Here is a 24,383-nt window from a genome sequence, read left to right as displayed (position 1 = left end):
GGGACAGCGCCATGTTTACACAGTCACCTCTAATGGTAGTAATAATAATAATCTGTTTCTTGTTGTGTTCAAAATGAAGAAACTCCAGACAATCAAAAGATGTCTTGGATCCAAAAAGTCAAATCTAAAGAATTTAATAAAAAATAAGCGTTGCGGTAAAAAGATAACATCTCGATCGAGGATTCGCGGCTTCTCCGATCCACAGGCCACAGCGAGTTCTTTGACTACATCGAAGTTAACTGTCTACCGGTTCCACCAACGAATCAAGGGGACAAACACGTACATTTATAGACAATCAAAAAAGGTGAGCTAGCTATCCTATTGGTTACAAAGTTCTTCAGTGGTGATTGGGTTAAAGGTGGTGCGGAAGGCAGTGTCCACGCCTCTGGGCACACGACGTCATCAGGTGTGTTCAGGGTGACTAGGTATTTGAAGTTTTCCATAGGTAAAACGGGGTGGTGACTTATTACACTGAATGTTGAGTTCAATGTAATGAGAATTTTGAATGTCCCTTGGTCAATGCAGTTATATTACGTGTTATCATTCATGCATTAGCTAATTACATTTCATTTAATAATATTTATGCATTGTCAGTCATTTGGTTTGTTTCAAGATTACGGTTATACATTTGGCATTACATCGATCTCATTTCTTTATTGATTACATAACTCCTTCAGAAATTCCGTTGTACACTAGTGTTACACATCATATATTTCTTTATTGATTACGTAAACCAAAAGGAAGTAGATCTACAGATTTTAATATCCTACATTCTCATGAAGAGACACCTCTTTCACAAAAACACAATGGGCACCCTTACACTTTGCCTGGAAGAACATATCTCATCTGAAAATGTGTATCATATCTTACATAAAGTTACTTTACAGGCATTTTCTTTGGGATGCCCACTGTGCGATCAGTGTGCCTGTGCAAGCTCCTGTGATTAAACCTTGTCCGACATGCCTGGAGTCGGCAGCAGTTCAATATAATTCATTTGTACAACCCAAAATCAAAATTTTTCCTCACATGGTTTTAAACACGCAAACACCCAACACCCGGTGTACCAGTACAAAATAATTACAACAGAGTCAATTTATATTATATGAATAAATTTGCTAATTAGCAATCTTTGCTTACTAACAGACACATTTAAAAAAAGTCAAAAGCAACTTTTGCTGACTCCAATCAGTTAAAGTCATCCGAGTACGATAATGACCAAGAATGTATGATGCTTTATGTAAAGAGATTGCCTTTGTGCTGAAATGTGCTATATTAATAACCATTCCTTGCCTCAATTAGGTTTTTATGATATTACCTGACCTCAATGTTTGACAGACATTTTGAAGACACGTGTCATTACTTCGGTTTAAGGATTCAAACAATTTACCAAACCAAGTGAATGAACAGCAATACACAAACAGCAGATAAACACATGTTCACTAGTGAGAGCAAGCACTGCGGTGAAGATGACTCAGCCACTAGCGTTACCATAGAAACACAGCCTCCTTGCAATCAGTCTCTTAGTAACTGTGTGGTTGCCGAGGAAGGAACCTGAGTGTGTGTGTGTGTGTATTGTAAGACATTGTGTGTAATGTCAGACATAGCATATTAAGTAATGAGATATTTCACGGAGAGGATAATACAATTGTTGCAATCAACAAAAAACACAGTTTGAACTACACTTACTGTACGTTTTTTCCAGAATATTTCAGCTGTCTATTATTTTTATTTTCTAGGAAATGCTTATAATAAAAAGACGATCTGTATTTAGGGAATTCACGTATAGAACCTATAGAGAGCAAAGATGCAAACGTGTTAAAAAGTATTGTCTTTTGATAATTTTCTTCATCACATCATGATCGATGCAATGTGCTTTTTTTACATGTGTATGTGTCATGTTACAGCACAGGTCACAAGCACAATAGAAATTCTTGTGGATTTTTATAATTTGATGACTCTGCATAATTGTTATTGCGTAAAGCCAGGGATTATGCAGAAACCTGGTGGTTTAGATAAGATAAGATATTCCTTTATAAGTCCCACAATGGGGGTTAGTGGTTCCATCCAGATCTCTCTCTGATCTCTCTGTTTGGAATCCACTAATTTTCCATTTAGAGGGATTTACCAAGAAATAAACTTTTCACATTCCAAAGGGTTTCATCTAGAACCTACTCAGGGGGATGTATTGAGGTGGCTTTTATCATTATTCTTGTGGGTGTCGGCCAGGTGGATAGGTAACAGTAGCTACCAGACACAGTTCCACCTGCCCATAAGGAATTAACATTCACACACCACAGTCACAGCTGTGGGAATCATTTTTGGTGTCTAGCCAGGGTTCGAAATAACTTAGGACTCTTGGGGGGTCCCCTGACTACAAAAATACTGAAGACTACCTTGCTACACTATATACTGCAGGCAATATTATATTGACATATTTTGAAAGTGGGATAATGGTCTTGGGATGTTTTTCATGGTATAGGCTAGTCCCCGTATTGTAGGGGTGTCTGGAGAAGTGGATTGGCTATAATCAAACAGGTAACCCTCTAATTCTGGAGCAACAAAGTTACAGCACCTTATATAAATCCCTGACATGACAAAGTGGATAACAGGTTATTCTTTCCTTGAGCAAGGAAGTTAACTAAGTTACCTAAATCCACCAGGTGTACTCATTATGGCACCACCATGCACCTTCAAAGGGTTTTTATCAAATACAACTGGCGTTTCTCATCCCTTATGTTATGGAATTTGTAAAACAACTAGCCACTTGATTGAATAATAATGATGTCTATAAAGACTGTTCCTGGCATCTAAATAAGGCAGCGAAATCAGAGTTGCTATTCGGTCCGGTAGATAACGACCGTTAAATCACCTGTACCGCAAAGGTAAGCATGTAAATCTCCATAGCTCACTGCGTAGAGCAGTGGGCTCATTGGCTTTAGAATGTTTTGGCCCACGGGGTTCGAATCCCGATCGTTCCGATCTTTTAAAAAATATATATTTTCTTGAATACATGTTTTCATACGTGGTTGTGATGTAGTGCTCACTTTTACAGTCGTGAACGCTGCAATAGATTTGTGATGCGTTTTGTAGATTTTCAGCAATATGTTTGTGAATGTGCTGCTGTTAGCTGGCAGGTTGTTTGGCTTCATACACATACAGCAAGAAACGTTGACAAAGGCACTCTTCTAATCATCATGATTAGAATGATTATAAGTTAGTTAATGCAACTTTTGATATAGGAACACCAACTCCAAATATTTTACTAGAATAAGCAATTATTATGGAGATATAAACATTATCGAAGCACTTACAGCATTTTCATTAGGGATTTCACTCTTTGTGAGGCTTCGTTCAACAATAACCTACGTGTCTGCGCCATAGACCACAACAACAATCTGTGATGCTATTAACTGCCCTGATTGCTGCCCAATCGCGCTAGGAAATAAATTAATTATTGTTAGAAATATAAAACTTCACAATCATTTTTAATGTTAAAAATATTTGTCGGGGACCCCCCAAAATCTAAAAATAAATTCTTATAGGGGGTCCCTAATGACTTATAGACCCCCCTCATTTCGAACCCTGTGTCTAGCCCAAGGACACATCGACATGGGCACTAGCGGAGCAGGGGATTGAACAGCCGATTCTCTGATTGAAGGACAATGTTATCAAATTGGTTATCAAATTCGCTAACGTAACCCTCATGGAAGCGGCAGTTGTCCAGACGCAATTCCTGTAGAAGTTGGTGAAATTCACGGAGGTGTTTGCGCCTACGGATGCTATTTCCTACCAAAACACAACAGTGTTCGGTTGTTCAACATGAGTAGGTCTTCCACAACAGGTACAGAGTCATTTTGTCTTGCATGGTTGATGCGGAGGAAAAAACATGGCGGAAAGTTGAACTGTTTTCAGGGTGATAAGCCACCCCCCTCTCCATTGACTTGCGTCATTCATGCTAGACGCGATTCATGTCAATTCGCCCGATGCCCGTCCAGGCTCCTCAACTGCGGCAGTTCCTGCACCCCAACGATTTTCCTCGACTCCGCCAGTTCCTGCCAGAACCCAGCAGCCCATCTCCCATTGCCAGAATCTTCGCGCCTAGTTCCTGGACGTTGTCCTGGCCGACCACCGGAGATTCTCTGGGCGTCCGACTGCCATTTCCTGCCTCTCGTTGTACCTGGGTTAACTTCAATTTCTACCCTGTCATCCCCTATGATTGTCTGCCGTGTCCTTGATTGTTTCCACCTGCACCTTCCCAGTGTATTTAAACCATGTTTGTCTGTTGTCCATCCAATGTCTTTCCGATGTCTTTGAGTTCCTGGTTCTGGTCCTTGTCTGCGTTTTTACCACTAGACATTTTAGATTTTTGTATTGAACTTCAATTAAAGTACTTTTTGTTTGCAAGTCTACGCTTGAGTCCTGTTTCCGCTACCACACCATGACAGTTTTGTCTAGTTTCCTCGGATCTATGTTTATATACTGCTCCTTTGCATGAATAAAAAATGAAGGTGCAGAAGGTTCATCTTCCAAATACCTTGTAATATACCTTAGCGAACAACCCAGGAGAGGATCATGTCCACCGGCGATCCTCATCGAGACCAGACAGCGATCTCTGTACAGTTATTCTCAATGCCTGTCATTGAGTCTCATACCCTGGCAAATGAGACCACATTACGCAGATTCACCACAATCTCGGTTGGCTCAGACTTTTGTGGGACATCTGGCAGCAACCAAAAGATGAATGATTCAGAGCATGACCAACGATTCTGAGGTTGTCATGTGATTGACTATACTATGTTTACATTAACATATTTATATGTAGGTTTATTGATAATTAATAACAGTAGTTTTTGTTTTAATTTTAATCTTAAAAGTATTGTTATTAAGGAAAAAAAAGAAATTCTGTAAAAACTACTGTATTAGTTATACAGTATCCTTACCGCTTAAATGACATACAAATAAATGTAAAATAACAATAATCATCAGTAAATAAATATCTAGCACGTTATTAAAAAAGTTTATGACCATACTAATAATTTATAGTAATAACAAAAAATATATGTTTTTGTAACTTTAAGGTAAATCCTTTTAAGTTTCATACCAATGTGTTCTTTTATATTCAAACTGTAATCCTGCATCTCAGTTTACCATACTGCACTGCTTTTGATGTTGATGTATTACATGTCATTACAGGTATGTTGCCTGTGGCCTCACCCAATTAGTGTTGTCACAGTGAGTAAAAGCACACACATGCCAATGAATGTGACGAAAGTAAATAGTCAGGAAAATAATGCATTGCCAGGTAGATACTATGAAGCAAGCATGATACATTTTAAGTCCACAGTGAGTAGAGGGTCCTCTGCTACCTGTAGGGTTGGCAATTTGATCCCCAGCTGTTACGTGTCCTGTATCGTGTTTCTGATCAAGACAACTGATCGCTGCTTATTGTAACGTGCATCGGATAAAAGCATTATCAATTTTAATAATACAGGAAAAACCTTTTAATGAAAGTTTCCGTAAATGTATGGTTTTTGCTCTTTATTTAAATTGAGGTTTTACATTAATTCTTAGTTTTTTGTCATTTGACCGACTTTTTTTAACAGTGCACCCTCTCCTCAGCTTTCCAGCATTCAAAGCTTTGGTTTTTTTTCATTTCCATTCACTGTACTCTGAAACCAAGCAAAGCTAAAAGTCATGGGTGCAGCAGGCCCAGCTAACCCACCCACAGCAAGGTTCTCTTCTACACACAGCCCTATATGTTTGGATGCATTGACGTCATGGCTGACGCATTGTAGCCTGGAGTGGCCGGTGCTATCAAAGGCCCCTATGTTGAGCTGAACAGAGGTATTATTAGGCAGCAGAGGGAGCGATAAACAGTCAGTGAAAGAAGAGAGGAAGGATAGAGGTTTTCTAGGAGAGATTTTGAGTGAATATTCTGGCCCTGGTCCCTCCAGTGGACGGGATGCAGACAGTGTTATTCATTTGGTAGATTGTTTGTTTGGTGCAAATACAAATGTACCGCAAATCCTCAAATATAGACCGGGATTCAATTAGTGGCCGGGCTTCAGATAGTAGCCGGGGGCGCGGTCGATACAGACAAATAAAGGCCGGGCCCCAAATACAGGCCGGGGGTAAAAAAAAATGTTTAAATGTAAAAGTAACATGAGAGCCCCTGCCCGCCACCTGCTCGTGAACTGGGTAGTCGCTGCCTGGGAGAAGCTGGACAAGGACATGATCCAAAAGTCCGTCAAAGTTTGTGGACTGACACTGAAAGATGACGGGAGTGAAGATGATCTCATCCATTGCTTGAAAGCGGGACAGCCATGCGCCGCTGGTAGGGATGCGCTGGCGCAGCTCCAGGCAGCGGGGGGAGGAGAACCTCTCGCAAGTAGCCCAGGATGAGGAGAACGGCGAGGAGGACACTGCAAATAAAGCGCTATACGCGATAAATTTAAGACTGACACTATGGTTTATTACTGATTGATTTCTAAATGGTTAGTCTCCAGAAAGTTGATAGCTCTAGGTCTTCCGGTTTCATTCTACCGGCAGCATATCCGTAAATGGTTGCAGGAAGTGCTGCGACCGCGACGTGTGACCGCGACGTGTGAGGACCCGATGACAACGAGGACGAGTCGGGAGCCGGAGGACCAGGAAGTGCCGGGATCCTACGAGCCTGCTTACCGGCCGGCAAAAGTTCGGCGGATCGGAGCCAGCGGAGATCCGGACCCGCCGATAAGTGCTTCGGGGCCAGACAACCACGAAGATAACAGGATACAAAGACTTGTGTAACCGGTACAGATTATCTCGGTCGGCGGGAGCGGGGCGCCGACCGACGGACATTATTCTTCCTCACCGGAGACATTGACAGGTAGGGGGGACACGTGACGGGGCGGTCCTGCGGATGCTTACTTGGATGGCTTCTCTTCCATCAACCTTGATCAACTGACTTACAATTTTGAAGTCTGAATCTATATGTCTCTTGAATCCAATTGTGACTAAGCTGCTTAAAGAAGTTTTTCCTTTAATTCGCACATTTTTACTGGATATTATGAATCTGTCTTTGTTGACAGGACATGTAGGCTACCACAGTTCTTCAAGGTAGTAATTAAACCTCTTCTTAAGAAACCTACTCTAGCTCCAGAGGTGTTGGCTAACTACAGACCTATCTCTAATCTTCCCTTCCTCGCTAAGATCCTTGATAAATCTGTCACAAATCAATAATGTGACTTTCTACAAAACAATGCTTTGTTCAAGGATTTCCATTCAGGATTGCTGGACCTCCCCTAATTGACACTACGGTTGTAAAGTGTAGTGTGTTCCTTCCACCCCGCCACAGTATTTTGAAAAGAGCTATATAAATAAAATGTATCATTATTAGGGTCCTCGCTATGACTGGTCGTAGAGGAACCTATTGTATTTAAAGGAATTATTATTATTATTCTCACAAACCGCGGGCCTTCTTGGGGCCTTTATCATATCCAAAACGTTTTTAAATTTTGCATGGATATCCGGACTGTTAAAAAATTTGATAATTTTTGGGTCTCACGTTTGGGTATAAAGAGAAGTATCTATAGCGCCCTATAGAAATTTAAAAGACCACACTAGGCCAGTTTCCGCCCCCGATGTCCGATCAACTTGAAAGTTGGCACACAGGGCCTCTTCGGCGTGCTCTACAAAAAAAGTCAATCATGGTATGCAAATGCGCCATATATCAGAATGGTGCTGATAAGTCATTGTTTTGCGCTGCATTTAATCATTAAAGATGTGCCTTTTAGGCATATTTTGATTTTTTTTTTGATGATTTCTTAGAGTTGTAAAAGACCAAACTCCTCCCAGGGATTAAACCTGATTCTTTTCAAATCCACGCAGTGTGCTCTTGAGACCTTGGGCTCTAAAAGTTGCATTTTGCCGGAAGAAATATTAAACTTTGTGAGTAGGGAGCAGTTTAAAAAAAACACCATATAAAAGATTTCGAAGGAAGTTGGGTCATGTATGGCATTTTGAGAGGCATTTATTTTGGGATGGAACATCAGAATGTCCTGGTTATCCATAAGAGACCCCTTGGGAATGGGTACTATCAACCTCAAGTGGTATGGTCATGAAAGTATTGACTGTTTACTTTTATATCTAATCTGAAAATTACAAAATGTAGTCTGGTGATGGATTCTGAAGGAAATTGGCTCATATATGGTATTTTGAGAGGCTTTTATTTTGGGATGGAACATCAGAATGTCCTGGTTATCCATAAGATCCACACTGAGAAAAATGATTTTGTGGTGTAGTAATATTTATTAGGTTAACTGTCATAATTATTTATTATTTATTTCATTTTCTAATTGTAAGTATCAGTGAGAACTGGAATTATTCAAGGAAAACTATATATGTCATTCAAGTAATAAATAAACTGTGTGGGATGAGTATGTTTTATTATGTATTTTCAAGTAATATTTAAAGGTTTCATAGTCATTTTCATAGTCATTGCACAACTTAGAAATGCCAAGTAAGTTTAAATAGTATTGGTATTTGGAATCCGCGCATGCGCCTTGTGATGCGCATACAGGACGCTCCGTTTTCCGCCAAAACACAAGAAGAAGAAGACGACGGTCAGGTTTAATGGAGGCAGGAGCACCTAAATTATCTTGAAGGTAAGTAATTCAGGGTTTTTCCTGCATATGTAACCGAGTTAAAATATAATATGATCCCACTTGCCATTATCACACATCACGTATCACTGTAGCTTAATTTTACCATGGTCACTAAACGCAACTTACTTGTGGACTTGGGTCGTGCGCCCCGGGTGTACAGCAGTCAGACCTTGCTGTCCCCTTGGTAAGTGAACAAGTTATGAGCTCCACCATCGTTATCATTAATTATCTTAATTGTATACAAAACGAGTGGTTTATTTTGTTATGAAACGTACAGTATAGCTCCCAAACGGTCGAGCACCTCCTTTTTAATTTAAAAGTTGACTGTTTTTCTTTATTTAGATAATGTGGCCAGTGTGACACGTGTTGCTAGCTAACCAGCTAACATCTTTTATTTTGCATTTGCAGTAAGACGTATGTGTGTCTGTGTTACGTCCAGTCGCTAGGGGGAGACGGACGCAGACATAAACCCAGGTTTTCGTTGGGTGATAAAAAAGAATATTTATTCTTGGAGACAAGAAACAACACAAAGGCGCACGAACTGAGGGAAAGGGCCGGGGGTGCCGTGTAAATCAAAAACCAAATAGAACAAAAGGAGGCCTTCAGAAGGAAGACTATAGCAAAACCAACAAGTAACAAAAATCCTTACTTACATTAACCAAAACATAAAGATACATCTCCAACGGCACCCCTACTCCTAATGTGGCTGACACAAGTCTGTGAGGTGCAGAGTCAGTGGTGCCTTGCCCTGGCCCTCTTCCTCGCTCTCACAGTCATTCCCCAGGATCTGGTAGCCGCCCCCAGCTGCAACTCGTTTGGCCTTTTAAGCCTGGCGCGCACTCCAATGCCCTCGTCTGGTTGGCTGGGAGTCTTCCAGGTGGGTCCTGCCTCGGTCTTCCCTCGGCGTCGTGGGAGGTTGCAGGCAGACTCCCGGTTCACCTGAGGTTGCCGTCGGCAGCCGTAACAGTCTGTGTAAACCGGGACTGACTATGATTAATAACAGAGCTGCCAACTCTCACGCTTTCGCTGTGTGACACCCGTTTTTGCCTGTTTGCACTCACGCCACACATCCGATTTCTCAAACAAAAAGTAATCCGGCCGACCCGTTCTTTCCTTTTTCAAAACCCCCCAACGCGCCACTGAGCCATATGCGCTGCACCCCGAAATAAGCGACAGAAGAGATACCAGTGGCGCGAAAGAACCAAAACGGAAGAAGAAACGGTCGATACCTCAAGAAGTCTGAAGTCTGAGCTGAGACTAGCTAGATATGAAACAATGAAATATCATCCAATTCAGTACTCACTCTCTCAAACTTTAAAGCATCTGTGCTAGGCTAAGTTAATGCTGGAGCCGTCAGACAGCGTTACAGCACGCACAGAGATGAGAAAGGTATGTATGGATTGTTCTAACTCCGGGGGTTACCGGGAATAATAATAATAATAAAAGTCCCAATAAGTCGCTGTGTTCCTTTAACCTACAGCAGTTCAGAGTAATGACCACAGAAGACCAACCAATGTAGATCCAGGATATAAAAGCTTTGTATGAATTTTGATGTTGCTTCTATTGACAACATGTATAGATTAGTGAATTCAAATAGTATCTTCTGTCTGTTAAAACAGCGACACGTTGAAGCGAGACGGGAGGCTACTATTCGCGCCCTGATGGAATTCCTGGGGGAGTCTTCAGGGGAACTCAAGGACTACAAGGTAAATTGAAACATTTTCAGATCACAAAGTTCACTTGAGTACATTATATTGAATGCTTATTCACTTCCCCTTTAAATACAACTTGCTTGAACCATCAAAACAATTTTTTTTAAATGGAGCCTTTTTCGGTCCCTTTGAACAAATTATTTTTTCCCCAAATATTGTCCAAATTTGATTTTCAAAAATGGTTCATATATATATATATATATATATATATATATATTTTTTAACAAGCAGAAACGTAATATATATGGGAGCCCATTTCCTCCAATCCCCATGGAAATAATAATGATAAAAAGTCCCAATACTTATTAAGAAATTATTTTTGGCTCACTTTGTGGTTTGCTACTTTTTATTTTACATGCACATCTGTATTATTCAGTGTTACCAAAGTTCAGGACTCACTAGAGTTGTGCATAATGTCCATAAGGCCTGATTTTCTACAGGTTGGTGTAAAAGCGAGTGCAAACTTAAGCTGTTATCGGTACTGTGGAACAAGAATATTTTCAGAATCAGAAAAATGTATTTCAAACTGAATTTTCACAAGACACTGAATTCTGCTTGAATTCATTTTACAGGATATCAGCAGAGAGGAAGCTCAAGAGGACCAGGCTTAGCAAGTCCTGAGGATCTGTGTCTTCCACACAAGTGAAGAAGATGACGGTGCATCCAAAACTGATGTGTCGATTGTTATTGAAGGGACATAGGTACTTGACAAATGTGGAAGTGTTGCAAAGGCCTGTCTCCTGCTCATGGGCATCATATATGCCATGAACCTGAGTTATCCCCCAAAAACGAAGTACACTTTTGAAGTTTTTCAAAAGCTTCTTCTAGAGCTCGATGTCCTTAAGCTGTCCCCGAAAATCCTGTCTCTGCGAAACAAACTTATAGCTTGAGTGCACACGTTTGACCCATGAGTTGTCCTTTCAAAGAGGGCGCTAAAAGAAAAATGTCTGTCTATTTTCTTATTTTTCTCTCGTTTTAATGATGTAATTTTTATTTTAACTTGTTGCACTGTATTAAACATGTGGCTATGTTTTGGGGGACAAAAAAAACATTAGATCACATTTTCACGTTGGTAACTGGTGGGTCATTGGGCCATTTTCCAACAGCTGTGAGTGTGAAAATGAAACGGGCGAAATATTGCACTTTTTAGTTTCAAGATATTCTGCACAGACGTTTAGAACCTCAGCGCAAAACACTTTACACTTTTTTGTTATTTAAGATCAAACGTTTTAAGGTTAAACCAATAATAAGCATGTATTTTAAGATGCACTGAAGGTTTCTGAAGCATGTCAAATGTTTTTGTTGAGAGTTCAAGGTTAAAAAGCCTATCCAAAAGATAGGCTATATATTCTATATGCAAACAGTTCCTGAATGTTTCCTTGTGCCTTTTACCAAGCTACCTCAAACCCATTTTAGCCACTCTAAGATGACATTTCTGTCATCATCTACTCACCCCGATGCCGATAAGATTGAAGTGTTGTCGAACATTCGTGCTCCTCTGGGAGTTTGGAACACGTATGGGTTTGCTGGAAGTTACTAGTTAAGTTTGTGTGCGGCGTTGGAAATTGTTTGATTAAAAAAAATATTTTTTCACTTGAAAATAAATGGGTTTTTTAATTAAACAGTTGCCTCATTTTTTTTGAAGCCATTGTTTCAATAAACAAAAACATTAAGAACAAATTTAGCAAATTTACACTGCAGAAGAATTATGTATAATGTTGTGTAAATGTTACTTAAATATAGTCCATAGATAAAAGTTATTTAAAAATTAACTTGAAACGCCATTGGTTTTAGGTGAGATTTTTCAGTTTGAAGCACTCAGAGTTTAAGTAAAACTTACAAAGAATGTGAGAGTAAAACTCAATAACCATATTAATAAACAACAGTAAATTACCTGAGGTTTGCTAGTAAAACAAACTTGGGATCTGCAAGTAAAGTTTACTTGTAGAATTTACTTACAATTTTTAAGTGCAAAAACTTTCCTATGTTTTCTCAAGTAAATATCACTCAACATTTTTTTCAGTGCACCCTGGTGATGTGTACTCTTTCTCTTCAATTTTCAACTGATACATCAGAAGGTCCTGGTTATATGTTGACATAAAAGGCCTAAGACCATGATAATGTCAAAGATAAAGTTTGCAAAGTGACATTCCTGGCTTTGATTCACAAGGTTAACGACCACTGACTTGCGACGCTTCGTCCGAATTAATTTTGTTTTGTCTTTTTGTAGCAGGTGGCACCATGGGGTGGCGCTGTGGGGTCAAGGCGGTGCACCTATAAAAGGGGAAGTGGCACTTCGCCATGAAGTGCCAGTTTCCTGTTGGGTGGCCAGGGTATGGTTGGGCCCCCAGTAGTGGTGAGAAAGCTCCATTCTCTCTTGATTTGTAAATATATTTGTTTATTCTTTCATATGTACGGGTGGTAGATTTTAATGGAGTTTGCATGACAGGATCGGGAGGAGAGGCACCGATCCGGGCAAAGAGGGAATGAATGGGTATGAGTTTGATGCAGCAGGTATGTTGGGTTTTTTAATTAAATTAAAGTATGAATTAAAGTTCGTTGTTGGTAATTGTGTATCCTTGTGTTTCAATTATTATCCCGCTACCTGCTGTCCTTTTGTTAGTTTTGTTTTTTGTTTTCAGCGGTTAGTCCGCTCCTGGTCCATTGTATTTTTTGCGTGTTTTACATGTAAGAGCGGACTAACCACTTTAAGTTTGTTTGTTTGTTTTCTGATCACTTCCCCCACATTCCAAGGTACACTTCCTGCAGTGCTCCGGGCAAACCCTGACCTATGGTGTGAACTTAAGGGGGGGTGTTTGCAGTGTGTGCCGTGGTTGGCCTTATACACAGGTGTGCTGTGCCGTGTTAAGCGGGTTTGACCGCGGTGTGTTTCGCAGGGTAACTCGGGGCGCTCGGAGCCTGCAATGTGTCTGTGTATGTGGGGTCGGATTAGACCCATTTGTAATAAATATTATTAAACTATATTCGGCTTCCGTTTCTTATATCTATAAGTTAACATTTTCCAACCCAAGAAAGAATCCTGTAACACTTCATTTTATTTTGTATAGCCCAAAATCGCAAATTACAAATTTGCCTCAGAGGGCTTTACAGTCTGTACACATGCAACATCCTCTGTCCCGAAACCCTCACATTGGCACAGGAAAAACTCCCCAAAATATGAAAAACCCTTCAATGGGGGAAAAAAAGGGAAGAAACCTTAGGGAGAAAGTAAGAGAAGGGATCCCTCTCCCGGGATGGACAGACTGCAATGCATGTCATGTGTACAGAATCAACAATGTAAAAGATGTTCAATACATTCAATTTCTCTAACAGAAATGATGCAAGTAGCAGAGCAGGTGTACGGCAGGACCACTGCAGGGACAACCACCATCCGGTCGAACCACCATCCACAGAGGCTTCTGTGGGGAGGGAGGGCAGAAAGATGATGGTTTATGATGACAGTAATATGAATCATATTTAAAGTAATGATGATGGCAGCAGCAGGTGTCAGCAGAGCCATGCCAGGAGTCAGAACCGGGGTCCGCACAAAACTATGATCCACAGAGACCTGCTAGGCGAGAAAGCACAAAAAACTCCCGGAAAGAAGCTTAATTAGTGATGTACATTAATAAAACATGGATGATTGTGGAAGGTGAGAGTGTGAGCGTGAGAGAAGGGCTCGGTGTGTCCTAAGAAGTCCCCCGGCAGTCTAAGCCTAGAGCAGCTTAACTAAGGGCTGGTCCAGGCTAACCTGAGCCAGCCCTAACTATAAGCAATATCAAAGAGGAACGTTTTAAGCTTTATCTTAAATCTTAAACTTCTCTCCCTCGATCATATATCTAGCTCTACTTCTAACTATGGCCTCCATGCATTTCTTGTACTTTATCTCCTGCAGCTCATCTTTAGTTTGAATGTTCTAGTCCATTTACAACAGCGAATTCTTCTGACCCAGCATCTCCAACTTTTACCTTGAATGATGAATTAGACCAGAAATCCAACATCCTGTTATAGATCCTTAGAGACTGGAGCCCCCAGACACAGGTGTTTTTATTCTACAACCACTTGACACAACTGGGGGGTATTGCACAAAAGTAGAATAAAGAAATCGGGGCTAAGTGATAAAGCTCTGCTTGACTTAGTGTGACCTGCTCGTTGCGGCTTAATCGGTTGCACGTTTGCTGAGAAGGAGGCGCTAGGTCGATCCAGGTGCACATATCTGGGATAAGTGCACATCCACGGCTTTCTTAAGCAGACCACAATATCGATCACAGATTTACTGATGCAGAAATGGAGAATACGCAGCAATTTATAATGAAATGTATGAGGAAGTGAAGCATATCATACGCAAAAAAGGGAAGACGGCAGCTGTAACTAAACAAAGAGAAAAAGCAGACAATCGCAGACCTACTGAATGCGGAAGGGCGGAAGGATTTAAAAATATCTCCTTACTAGGAAAGTTGTACACTCTGGATTAATTGCTTTTACATGATTATTTCAAAACTGAGCAGAGGGAATTAAACCTCTGGAAATGTATCCAAAAAACGAAGCCTAATTTTAAACCTTATCCACACAAATCTCTATGCTGTGTCCAATTCTAAATATTTTTCTACAATTAATGTTCATACAGAATAAACATGACTGGACAGCAAAGATCCTGGCAACAAGTCAAGATAAAATATAAAACCAGGCTGGTAAGTGCCTTAACAGAGGATGTTGCATGTGTACGGACTGTGGAAATCCTCTTGGTGTAACACATTCTTCTGTGGCCAGGGAAGGTAATGAAGATGTGCGCCAAGGACTTCAGGTCCAAACACACTTCAGATGGTACAGCAAATAGTGCCTTTATATACAGTTTCGGCATCTCCCACGACATAAAAAACATGCCGTTTGCAAAAAAGCGCAGTGCCACACAGACCATCTGTGGGATAGTGAGAGCAGGCTTCGGACCCAGCCGTCTGCACAAATAACGGATTCCATCTCTAGAAAATCTATACCTCTCATGCAGGTACTCGTGGGGAACAGCTAAAGGGTCTGATCTGTCCCGGAACCGCCTCTCACGTCTGAAAGCACGTCTTAATATCAGCGCTTCTTCATCCAACACGTCGTTCAGAAGTGGACATCATGGTGCAGGAGGAAACACATGTGAACGGACTTTATAAATTGCCCTCATCACAATTTAGTCAGTTTACAATTGTTTACTCCCCACTGCGCAGTTTCGCCCACCAGCGCCCCCCCTAACCCCGTCCCGTCGGTCGGTCCGCCTGGAACGACTATACCCACCCGGTGGTATTTCGACGTGATTATAATCCGTCGGACCTTCTTACGGTCCGCGAAATATTGTGAAAACGGTCCGTAGGGTAAAAGTTTCGGACCACCGAACTAAACATCTGCAAAAGTAGAGTTTAAAACCAAACTGGTGAGAGCAATAGTGACAAGTGATGCATGTTAATAAAAATAAAGCAGAACACATTCAGAAAACAACGGAATAACTGTTAAACCCGTTTGTTTCGGGTCAAAGCGGCAGCTGATTTCACACATGAGGCTGCAGGATTAATCTTAGCCTGGCTCTTAGCCTGGTCTGGAGCAGGCTAGCTTCAAAGAATAAATCGCCGTGGTTACTTGGCCGGATTTAATTCAACCTGCTTTCGTGCAACCAAGTCGGAGCTAAATTCCTCCAAGATTCCTCCAACCTGGATAGCACGACTTAATCCCTTATCCGAGTTTCGTGCAATAGCCCTCTGCTCTCAGGTGATCTCCATGTCATTATTTGTGACACTGCTGCCACCAAATTACGGTGGCCCTGAAGTGCAAAGCAACATTACAAAGAATGAAACACTTTTACAAAGCTCGAGACAAATTAACATTTTGGAAAACAAATAATTAACATTTTAGAAAACACATTGACATTGTTGAAAATACATTTACATTGTTGAAAACAAATTAACATTTTATAAAACAAATTAACATTTTATAAAACAAATTAACATTTATAAAACAAATTAACATTTATAAAACAAATTTACATCTTAGAAAACAAATTTACATCTTAGAAAACACATTTACATTTTCGAAAACTAATTAACAAGACAACACTTTTACCAATCCCGAAACAACTTAACAAAGGATAGATTCTTCACGGAAAGGGAATGTACCAAATACCGGAAGTGACGGAAGTGTTGAGCGCGGTGTTTTCATTGGTTGCGGAGTTTATGGCGACAAAGACGTTCATTGGAGGGACGTTTTGCCCGTTTTGTGGCAAACACATGAACAGCTTAATGCGGTTTTGCGTTACGTGTGGTCGGTGTTTGGAGTTTTTAAAGGACGCGGACCAGACGGAAACACCAGACATACTGCATCATTGCGTTTAATATTTTAACATGGGTCACTCGTACGCTGTAACCGTGGACATGATGTCAAGTCTACACGGTGTAAATATGCTTGAGGACTCTTAAAAGTAAACTGAACGAAGCCGGGTTGTACTGCAGAAAGAATTATTCCTCGCCAAACGCCGGTGTTACGTGCCTACTGGTTTTTGAACCTACTGGTTTGGCTACGCGTGCGTGTTTGTTTTGCCCCGACAGCGGCACATGTTGTCTGCCTCGGTAGATAAAACATAAAATAACATACATTTATTAAAAGATCGCCACAACCTGGATTCGAACCCAGTCGAGCAAAAGAGCAACACATTACAATACGGCGGCGCTACGTCATCAGCCAACCGAGCTTCCAAGTGTCCCATCTGATTTCAATACTTATCATACAATTGCACATCGTCAGTGGCAAGAAAACCTTTTGGTTCAGGGTGATATTCTGTCCGGACTGTCATACAGTGGCATCACAGACACTTAAGAAAGTAATTTAGAAATAAATATGTTTAATGAAAGATCGCTACAATCTGGATTCGAACCCCGGAGAGCAAAATGATAAGACATATTGAGACGTCTGCGCTAAGCGGTCAGCCACCCGAACATGAATCTTCACTCCAATTTTTCTTTATTTGATGACAAAATTGTACACCGTAAGTGGCTTGGAAACCTTTTGGTTCAGGTGGAACCAAGACAACTTGTTTTTTGGTGGCGTAGCGTGAAACATTTCATACATATTGTGACACAAGTGTGTTTCTTCGCCCCCGTCACAATATTTATCGGTGTTTTTTCGCGATGCTTGTTAGTTATTTACACATTACATCCACATGGTTAAAAACGGCTTTACAGACGTGAAATGCTAAAATACACCAGGGATTAAGCAATCACTTTAAATAGCAACATCAGTATGAAGGGAGAATTGGTTTGCTTATCACATCAGGTGACCGAGAAAGAAAACATGTGCCGCTGTCGGGGCAAAACAAACACGCACGCGTAGCCAAACCAGTAGGTTCAAAAACCAGTAGGGCAGAAAACATGTGCCGCTGTCGGGGCAAAACAAACACGCACGCGTAGCCCAACCAGTAGGTTCAAAAACCAGTAGGCACGTAACACCGGCGTTTGGCGAGGAATAATCCTTTCTGCAGTACAACCCGGCTTCGTTCAGTTTACTTTTAAGAGTCCTCAAGCATATTTACACCGTGTAGACTTGACATCATGTCCACGGTTACAGCGTACGAGTGACCCATGTTAAAATATTAAACGCAATGATGCAGTATGTCTGGTGTTTCCGTCTGGTCCGCGTCCTTTAAAAACTCCAAACACCGACCACACGTAACGCAAAACCGCATTAAGCTGTTCATGTGTTTGCCACAAAACGGGCAAAACGTCCCTCCAATGAACGTCTTTGTCGCCATAAACTCCGCAACCAATGAAAACACCGCGCTCAACACTTCCGTCACTTCCGGTATTTGGTACATTCCCTTTCCGTGAAGAATCTATCCTTTGTTAAGTTGTTTCGGGATTGGTAAAAGTGTTGTCTTGTTAATTAGTTTTCGAAAATGTAAATGTGTTTTCTAAGATGTAAATTTGTTTTCTAAGATGTAAATTTGTTTTATAAATGTTAATTTGTTTTATAAATGTTAATTTGTTTTATAAAATGTTAATTTGTTTTATAAAATGTTAATTTGTTTTATAAAATGTTAATTTGTTTTCAACAATGTAAATGTATTTTCAACAATGTTAATTATTTGTTTTCCAAAATGTTAATTTGTCTCGAGCTTTGTAAAAGTGTTTCATTCTTTGTAATGTTGCTTTGCACTTCAGGGCCACCGTAATTTGGTGGCAGCAGTGTCACAAATAATGACATGGAGATCACCTGAGAGCAGAGGGCTATTGCACGAAACTCGGATAAGGGATTAAGTCGTGCTATCCAGGTTGGAGGAATCTTGGAGGAATTTAGCTCCGACTTGGTTGCACGAAAGCAGGTTGAATTAAATCCGGCCAAGTAACCACGGCGATTTATTCTTTGAAGCTAGCCTGCTCCAGACCAGGCTAAGAGCCAGGCTAAGATTAATCCTGCAGCCTCATGTGTGAAATCAGCTGCCGCTTTGACCCGAAACAAACGGGTTTAACAGTTATTCCGTTGTTTTCTGAATGTGTTCTGCTTTATTTTTATTAACATGCATCACTTGTCACTATTGCTCTCACCAGTTTGGTTTTAAACTCTACTTTTGCAGATGTTTAGCTCGGTGGTCCGAAACTTTTACCCCACGGACCGTTTTCACAATATTTCGCGGACCGTAAGAAGGTCCGACGGATTATAATCACGTCGAAATACCACCGGGTGGGTATAGTCGTTCCAGGCGGACCGACCGACGGGACGGGGTTAGGGGGGGCGCTGGTGGGCGAAACTGCGCAGTGGGGAGTAAACAATTGTAAACTGACTAAATTGTGATGAGGGCGATTTATAAAGTCCGTTCACATGTGTTTCCTCCTGCACCATGATGTCCACTTCTGAACGACGTGTTGGATGAAGAAGCGCTGATATTAAGATGTTAATTTGTTTTATAAAATGTTAATTTGTTTTCAACAATGTAAATGTATTTTCAACAATGTTAATGTGTTTTCTAAAATGTTAATTATTTGTTTTCCAAAATGTTAATTTGTCTCGAGCTTTGTAAAAGTGTTTCATTCTTTGTAATGTTGCTTTGCGCTTCAGGGCCACCGTACCAAATAGCTGTACCTCTGTTGAATTAGGTCAGTCACTTTAAAGGGGGAGGCACAGTGTAGTTGTGGATAGCACCGTTGCATCACTGCAAGGAGGTGCTTTGGAGGCGGGGAGGCTAATTGGTAAATTTAAATTGCCCGTAGGTGTGTGTGGCTGTTTGTGACGCGCCATAGACGGCTAAGTAAGAACTATAGGAATGTCAGCACCCACCGCCCCGGCTGGTGGCGGTATTGCGCCATTTCGCTGTTTGCCAACCACCAATAAACATCAAAGTAGAAGAGCAGAAAAAGGCCGCGTAAAGGTAGACTCCAGAAGATGGCAGTAAAGTGACGCCAACCGCCGTAAATAGTCCAAGAAGAAGAAGCAACACAACCATTAGCTAGCCTTAACAACGAGTTGCTAACCTAAGATTTGAGACACTTGACAAACATTATTGGAAAGTAAGCCCGAGCAGAGACACGGTTACCGCGGCCAGCGTGTCATGCAGCTCTCTAAAGGGTAATGAGCCGTAAAGCCTCGGGGTCTCGGCTCAGCGGCGCCAACAAACTGCAGCCACACTGGAATGACTGGCAACCCAGGTTGGTGCTCTACTCGGGAGGGAGCTCTTTACAATGAACTCGGGGACTCTTTGGGCCTGTGTTGTGTTTCTCCCTTACTTTATGGGGAAGAGATAATCTGTCTCCTAACTGTGTTGTTTGCGTTCTCACAATTGCAATAATTTCTTCTAAATCGTCATCTATCGGTCGCCTGTCTCGCGATGTGTAACGTTACTGACGTTAAGCCACAATGCTGCTGACTGCTGAGCTAACGTTAGCTCGTTTGGTTTGAGGAGCATCGATCAGCTCAACGTTCCAGCCTCCCGCTAACTCTGAGCTTGAATTGACAGCGAACAAACCCCTTAAGGCATCTTCGAGCCACAATGATGGCTCACGTGAGTGATTGAAATGATCCACGGGGGACTGAAGCTGCTAACGAGCTGCATTTCTTTAGCTAACGTTACTTAGCATCACCATGATGCTATATCACTCCATTTCCACTTAGCCGGGAGAATTCAACGGTATGAACATCCGCGTTTAACGTTATTAGTTATGAAAAAAGCGTGTCCATAATACACGCGTGACTGCTAACCTGGCAACTTTTTGAGCTACATACCGATTAACGAACGACCGCTGAAATCGACACCGTGCATTTTGAGCCATTATTTTTGAGGTAGCATCACATGTGTTGCCTCACCTCATGTTTAGTGACCTCGGGTGTAATCGTGAAGGCTCTATTTAGTGAGCTAACTGGTCCAGAGCCCCAGTCGTGTGATTGCCCTTGCCCACAGATCCACTTAAGGTCCACATATTGCATATTTCTGTGGTAACACGCACACTACAAAGGTTAAGGGGCTTCTGTCCCTCTATCCTAACCACACCTAGCGGTCCTGTCTTTAAACAGGAAAGCTGAACCTACTCATACCAATTATTTTGAGTGCACATAACGTTTTAATGTGACTATGGTGTCACAAACTGCTTGTCTGCTGGGGTACCTGGTTGCAGTAAAAGATAGCTTATGACTGCTGTATTGTTTGACTTAATACAAGCGGAAAGTGGGTTTAGAGAACAACTCCGATTCCTTGAACTTAATTCTATGTTTACACCAAACGTGACGTGAGTTGTTCGCGCCAAAGTCTATGCAAAGACACGATGAGACTGGAGCGACGCAAATCTGCTTTAGCATGGCGCCGGTCAAACGCACCAAACTTAAAATGTTCTACTTCCACCACAAAATTGTGTGCCGTTGCGATGGCCAATCAGCGTTCACACGCCTCCCGTCGTCACTGGCGTCCTGCAGACAGTTGCCGAATCGGGAAAAACGGACGTAATATAGCACATTACAGTGTAGGGTAATAGTATTGTTTGTCGCCCCACTGCTACCCACCAATATTCAGTAACGTTGCAGGAAGTTTGCTCAATAAGCTTAAGCAGGCGGTGTCTTGCCTTGGGACAGTTCCCCCGACAGAAGTATGATGTGCAGGTGTTGAAGTACGGTTCCCGATTCAAGCCAATTGGCTAACGGCTGGCATCGAAGCAGCAGTCATCCAGACTCAGTTCCTGTAGAAGTCTATAGCGGTCTGTGCCTACGGATGCTATTTAGTACCAAAACATAACGGCGTTTGGCGCTCCGACGTGAGTAGGACTTTAGTGGGTAGGTTGAATTGATAGATTGTTAGGATTACTGAGGCCTTTTACTTTCAGAAAGATCAGGAACATAAGAGAATTGCCTGCTACCACGGCAACTGATTTGATTGCCTAACCTGCGAACTGGCTATTTTCTTTACCCCAATTTCTCTCCGTCTCCCCCCTCTTACAGAGCCACACATGCTGCTGATTTCCTCATCCATTCATCTGGTTTCATAGCATGTTCGTCGGGGGAGGTTTTCTGTCTACAGAATTTAGATCCTAGTTTGATATTTTACTCCATAGTAACGTTTGTCCGTTCTTTGCACTGCTTTTTTTAGCCTTAACTTTGAAATGTCAATGGCATCGTGTCACCCTCAGGTCAAACCTCTGCATAAAGTTTTATCTGAATACAAGTTCCCTATAATGACATTAAATTAATGCTTTTATAGTGTATTTTGTCACATAATTCGCTTAAAATGTAAAATAAAGCTACTGAATGCCAAGCAGCCATAGCTAGCCTCCCATAATGCATTTTGGTGCAGCAGAATGAGCCGAGGAGAACAGGTGCACTGCCACTCCGTCACGGCTGCTCACAGCTGAGCACATGACCCCTTCTGGTTTTCACACAAACAAAAGGTGATAACGTTTGTACATCACCCCTTTACAATGCTTGGGGAGAGCAGGTACAGTATGCAACATGCCTTAAAACAACAAGTATTGACAAAGCAACAGTGTTGTCCTCCAACAGCGATGACCTGTACAGCAGTCAGGCCGCTCACAAAGTATGATGGGAGTACTGGCATCACTCCCAACTGCCAACCACCTTTTCTCTGTATTTGCGACCATTCTATGTGAATATACTGCCCTTAGTGGTGGTCAGTAAAGTAGCCTTTCACTTGATTACTTCCTCATTGGCAGGAAACTGGAACAAGCTCAAATTATCGCAGTAAACATGTTTCTTATTGAAAAGCTGCTTACATTACCACTCGTTTTTTCTTTGGTTGCGTTGACTGATATCAGATTGCATTGATTTTAGATTAAATGGAGAATCAGAAATCTATAATTGATCTAGATCTCAAAGACCCCGTTGATGTTCATACGTTTTTTGTGTTTCCATGTGTGTCAGAGTCAACAGTGTGTTATCCAGCCCGGACGGAGTGAACTCTAGAGCGCTTGGTTCAGCAGCGGCGTATGACGCGTTGCCCTCCAGCTACCCCGAGCAGCCAGCGGAGCCCTGCGATGCCTACGTGCCGGCAGATGCACACCAGGAAGAGGGTGAGGCTGCATTTCTTAGCCAACATGTTTGCTGTGATATCTGGAAGTATTACGACGATGCGTCTGCTGGTCTTCAAAAGATCCTCTGTGGGTGTCTTGTTTTTAACTCCGTTGTAAAGCACTGAGATACGAGAATATAACATTTTTAGGGTTTTCGTTACCTGGAATCCACTGGATAAAGTAATAACTTCCTGGTAAAACCTATGAAGTGTTTTTGGTGGCAAATGATTTTCCAATCTGGGGATTCGTTAGGCTTATCTAATCGTATGGTATTCAACCAACCATAATTGTAGCGAAATGTATTGGAAAAATACTTGCTTTGCCAAGTTGTATGTTTTAGATGAAGTACATTTATTTAATGTAGCATGCTTTTCTCCCTCAGACGGATATGAAGCTGGTCAAGGTGTCAGTGATACTACATTTGGTTGGAAGTCGATGGGGCAAGAGTTGAGGACCAACGATGTGACAACGGATTTGACTCCTTCTCAGCATGGAAACCGTGCTTTAGCTTCAAAGGATATGAGGAAACTGCAGGGTAAGCTATCTGAAACGTCCACTATTGTGAGATGTGAACAACAATAGCTTTATGTGGACTTGGGTATGTTGGTAGGCTTTAGCTGGCGAAGATGACTGGATTGACGTTGACGTTTTTACAGACTATTGTCTTGTTTTTGTCACTTCAACTGTAATAGACTGCGAATACAAGCTGACATTGAAGGAGTAAGAGTGCAATCATAACAAGTCTGTGTCTGCAACTAATGACAATTACATCAATAGATTCATCTGATTTAAAGAAAGTTCAATATTATTTATTCAAAAACAACTTATTGTAAGATGCATTTTCATTACATTAAAAAATTAAATCAAATAATAAATGGGAATAATGCAGCCATGCACGGAGAGCAGGGGAAATGTGACTAGTACAAATAGTTCAATTTGTGTTGTGAAGAAAGTAGTGCTTGAATGTAACTAAATAAAAATACTGTTGTTAAAGTTAGTTTGGGCCGGCAGCATGCCGTGTGTGACTGACGTGTGCTGCTGCTGTTGCAGACAGAGGGATGGCTCACTCAGAGGAGTCTCGGCTGGCCAACCTCCTGCGCCGGGTCTCCAGGGAGGACGATCGTGACCGCAGGCTGGCCACCCTCAAGCAGCTGAAGGACTTGATCAGCCACGGCGAGAGCAAAGCGGTCAGTGGCGTTCTCAACCTCTTCCACCTCGTTACAGACACACTTCTCAGAGCGGGACCAAACATCGGCTAGTTTTCAGTAATACACCTGAGAAGTACCAGTAAAATACACTGTGGTGGAGGAAATGATTGCTACTATTCAAACTCACTGTGCCTCAATAGAACTAATAAAATGACATCTATCTACTCCAAACTTTTATACTGTGTAGTAGGGCTGCAACAACGAATCGATTAAATCGATTATTTAAAGCGTTGGCAACGAATTTCATTATCGATTCGATGTGTCGCGCGACTACTATGTTTGAGT

General features: G+C 41.6%; 1 protein-coding gene across 4 annotated transcripts in view; it reads left to right on the top strand.

The window, feature by feature from the left end:
- The first annotated feature begins 19,710 nt into the window (after positions 1-19,710).
- The window catches only part of smg1 (SMG1 nonsense mediated mRNA decay associated PI3K related kinase), a 52,944-nt gene continuing 48,271 nt past the window's right edge, over positions 19,711-24,383 (top strand). For all 4 annotated transcript variants that reach the window (XM_037475322.2, XM_037475323.2, XM_037475324.2 and 1 more), the window contains exons 1-4: positions 19,711-20,028; positions 22,742-22,890; positions 23,273-23,425; positions 23,941-24,077. In XM_037475322.2, coding sequence (XP_037331219.2) covers positions 19,952-20,028; positions 22,742-22,890; positions 23,273-23,425; positions 23,941-24,077 — 516 coding nt within the window. In that variant the 5' untranslated portion in view covers positions 19,711-19,951. The remainder of the gene's footprint in view (positions 20,029-22,741; positions 22,891-23,272; positions 23,426-23,940; positions 24,078-24,383) is intronic.

This window comes from Pungitius pungitius, chromosome 12, assembly GCF_949316345.1.
Source record: "Pungitius pungitius chromosome 12, fPunPun2.1, whole genome shotgun sequence".
NCBI lineage: Eukaryota > Metazoa > Chordata > Actinopteri > Perciformes > Gasterosteidae > Pungitius > Pungitius pungitius.
Note: the sequence above shows the minus strand (reverse complement) of the source record. Positions and strands in the feature narration are given on the sequence as shown.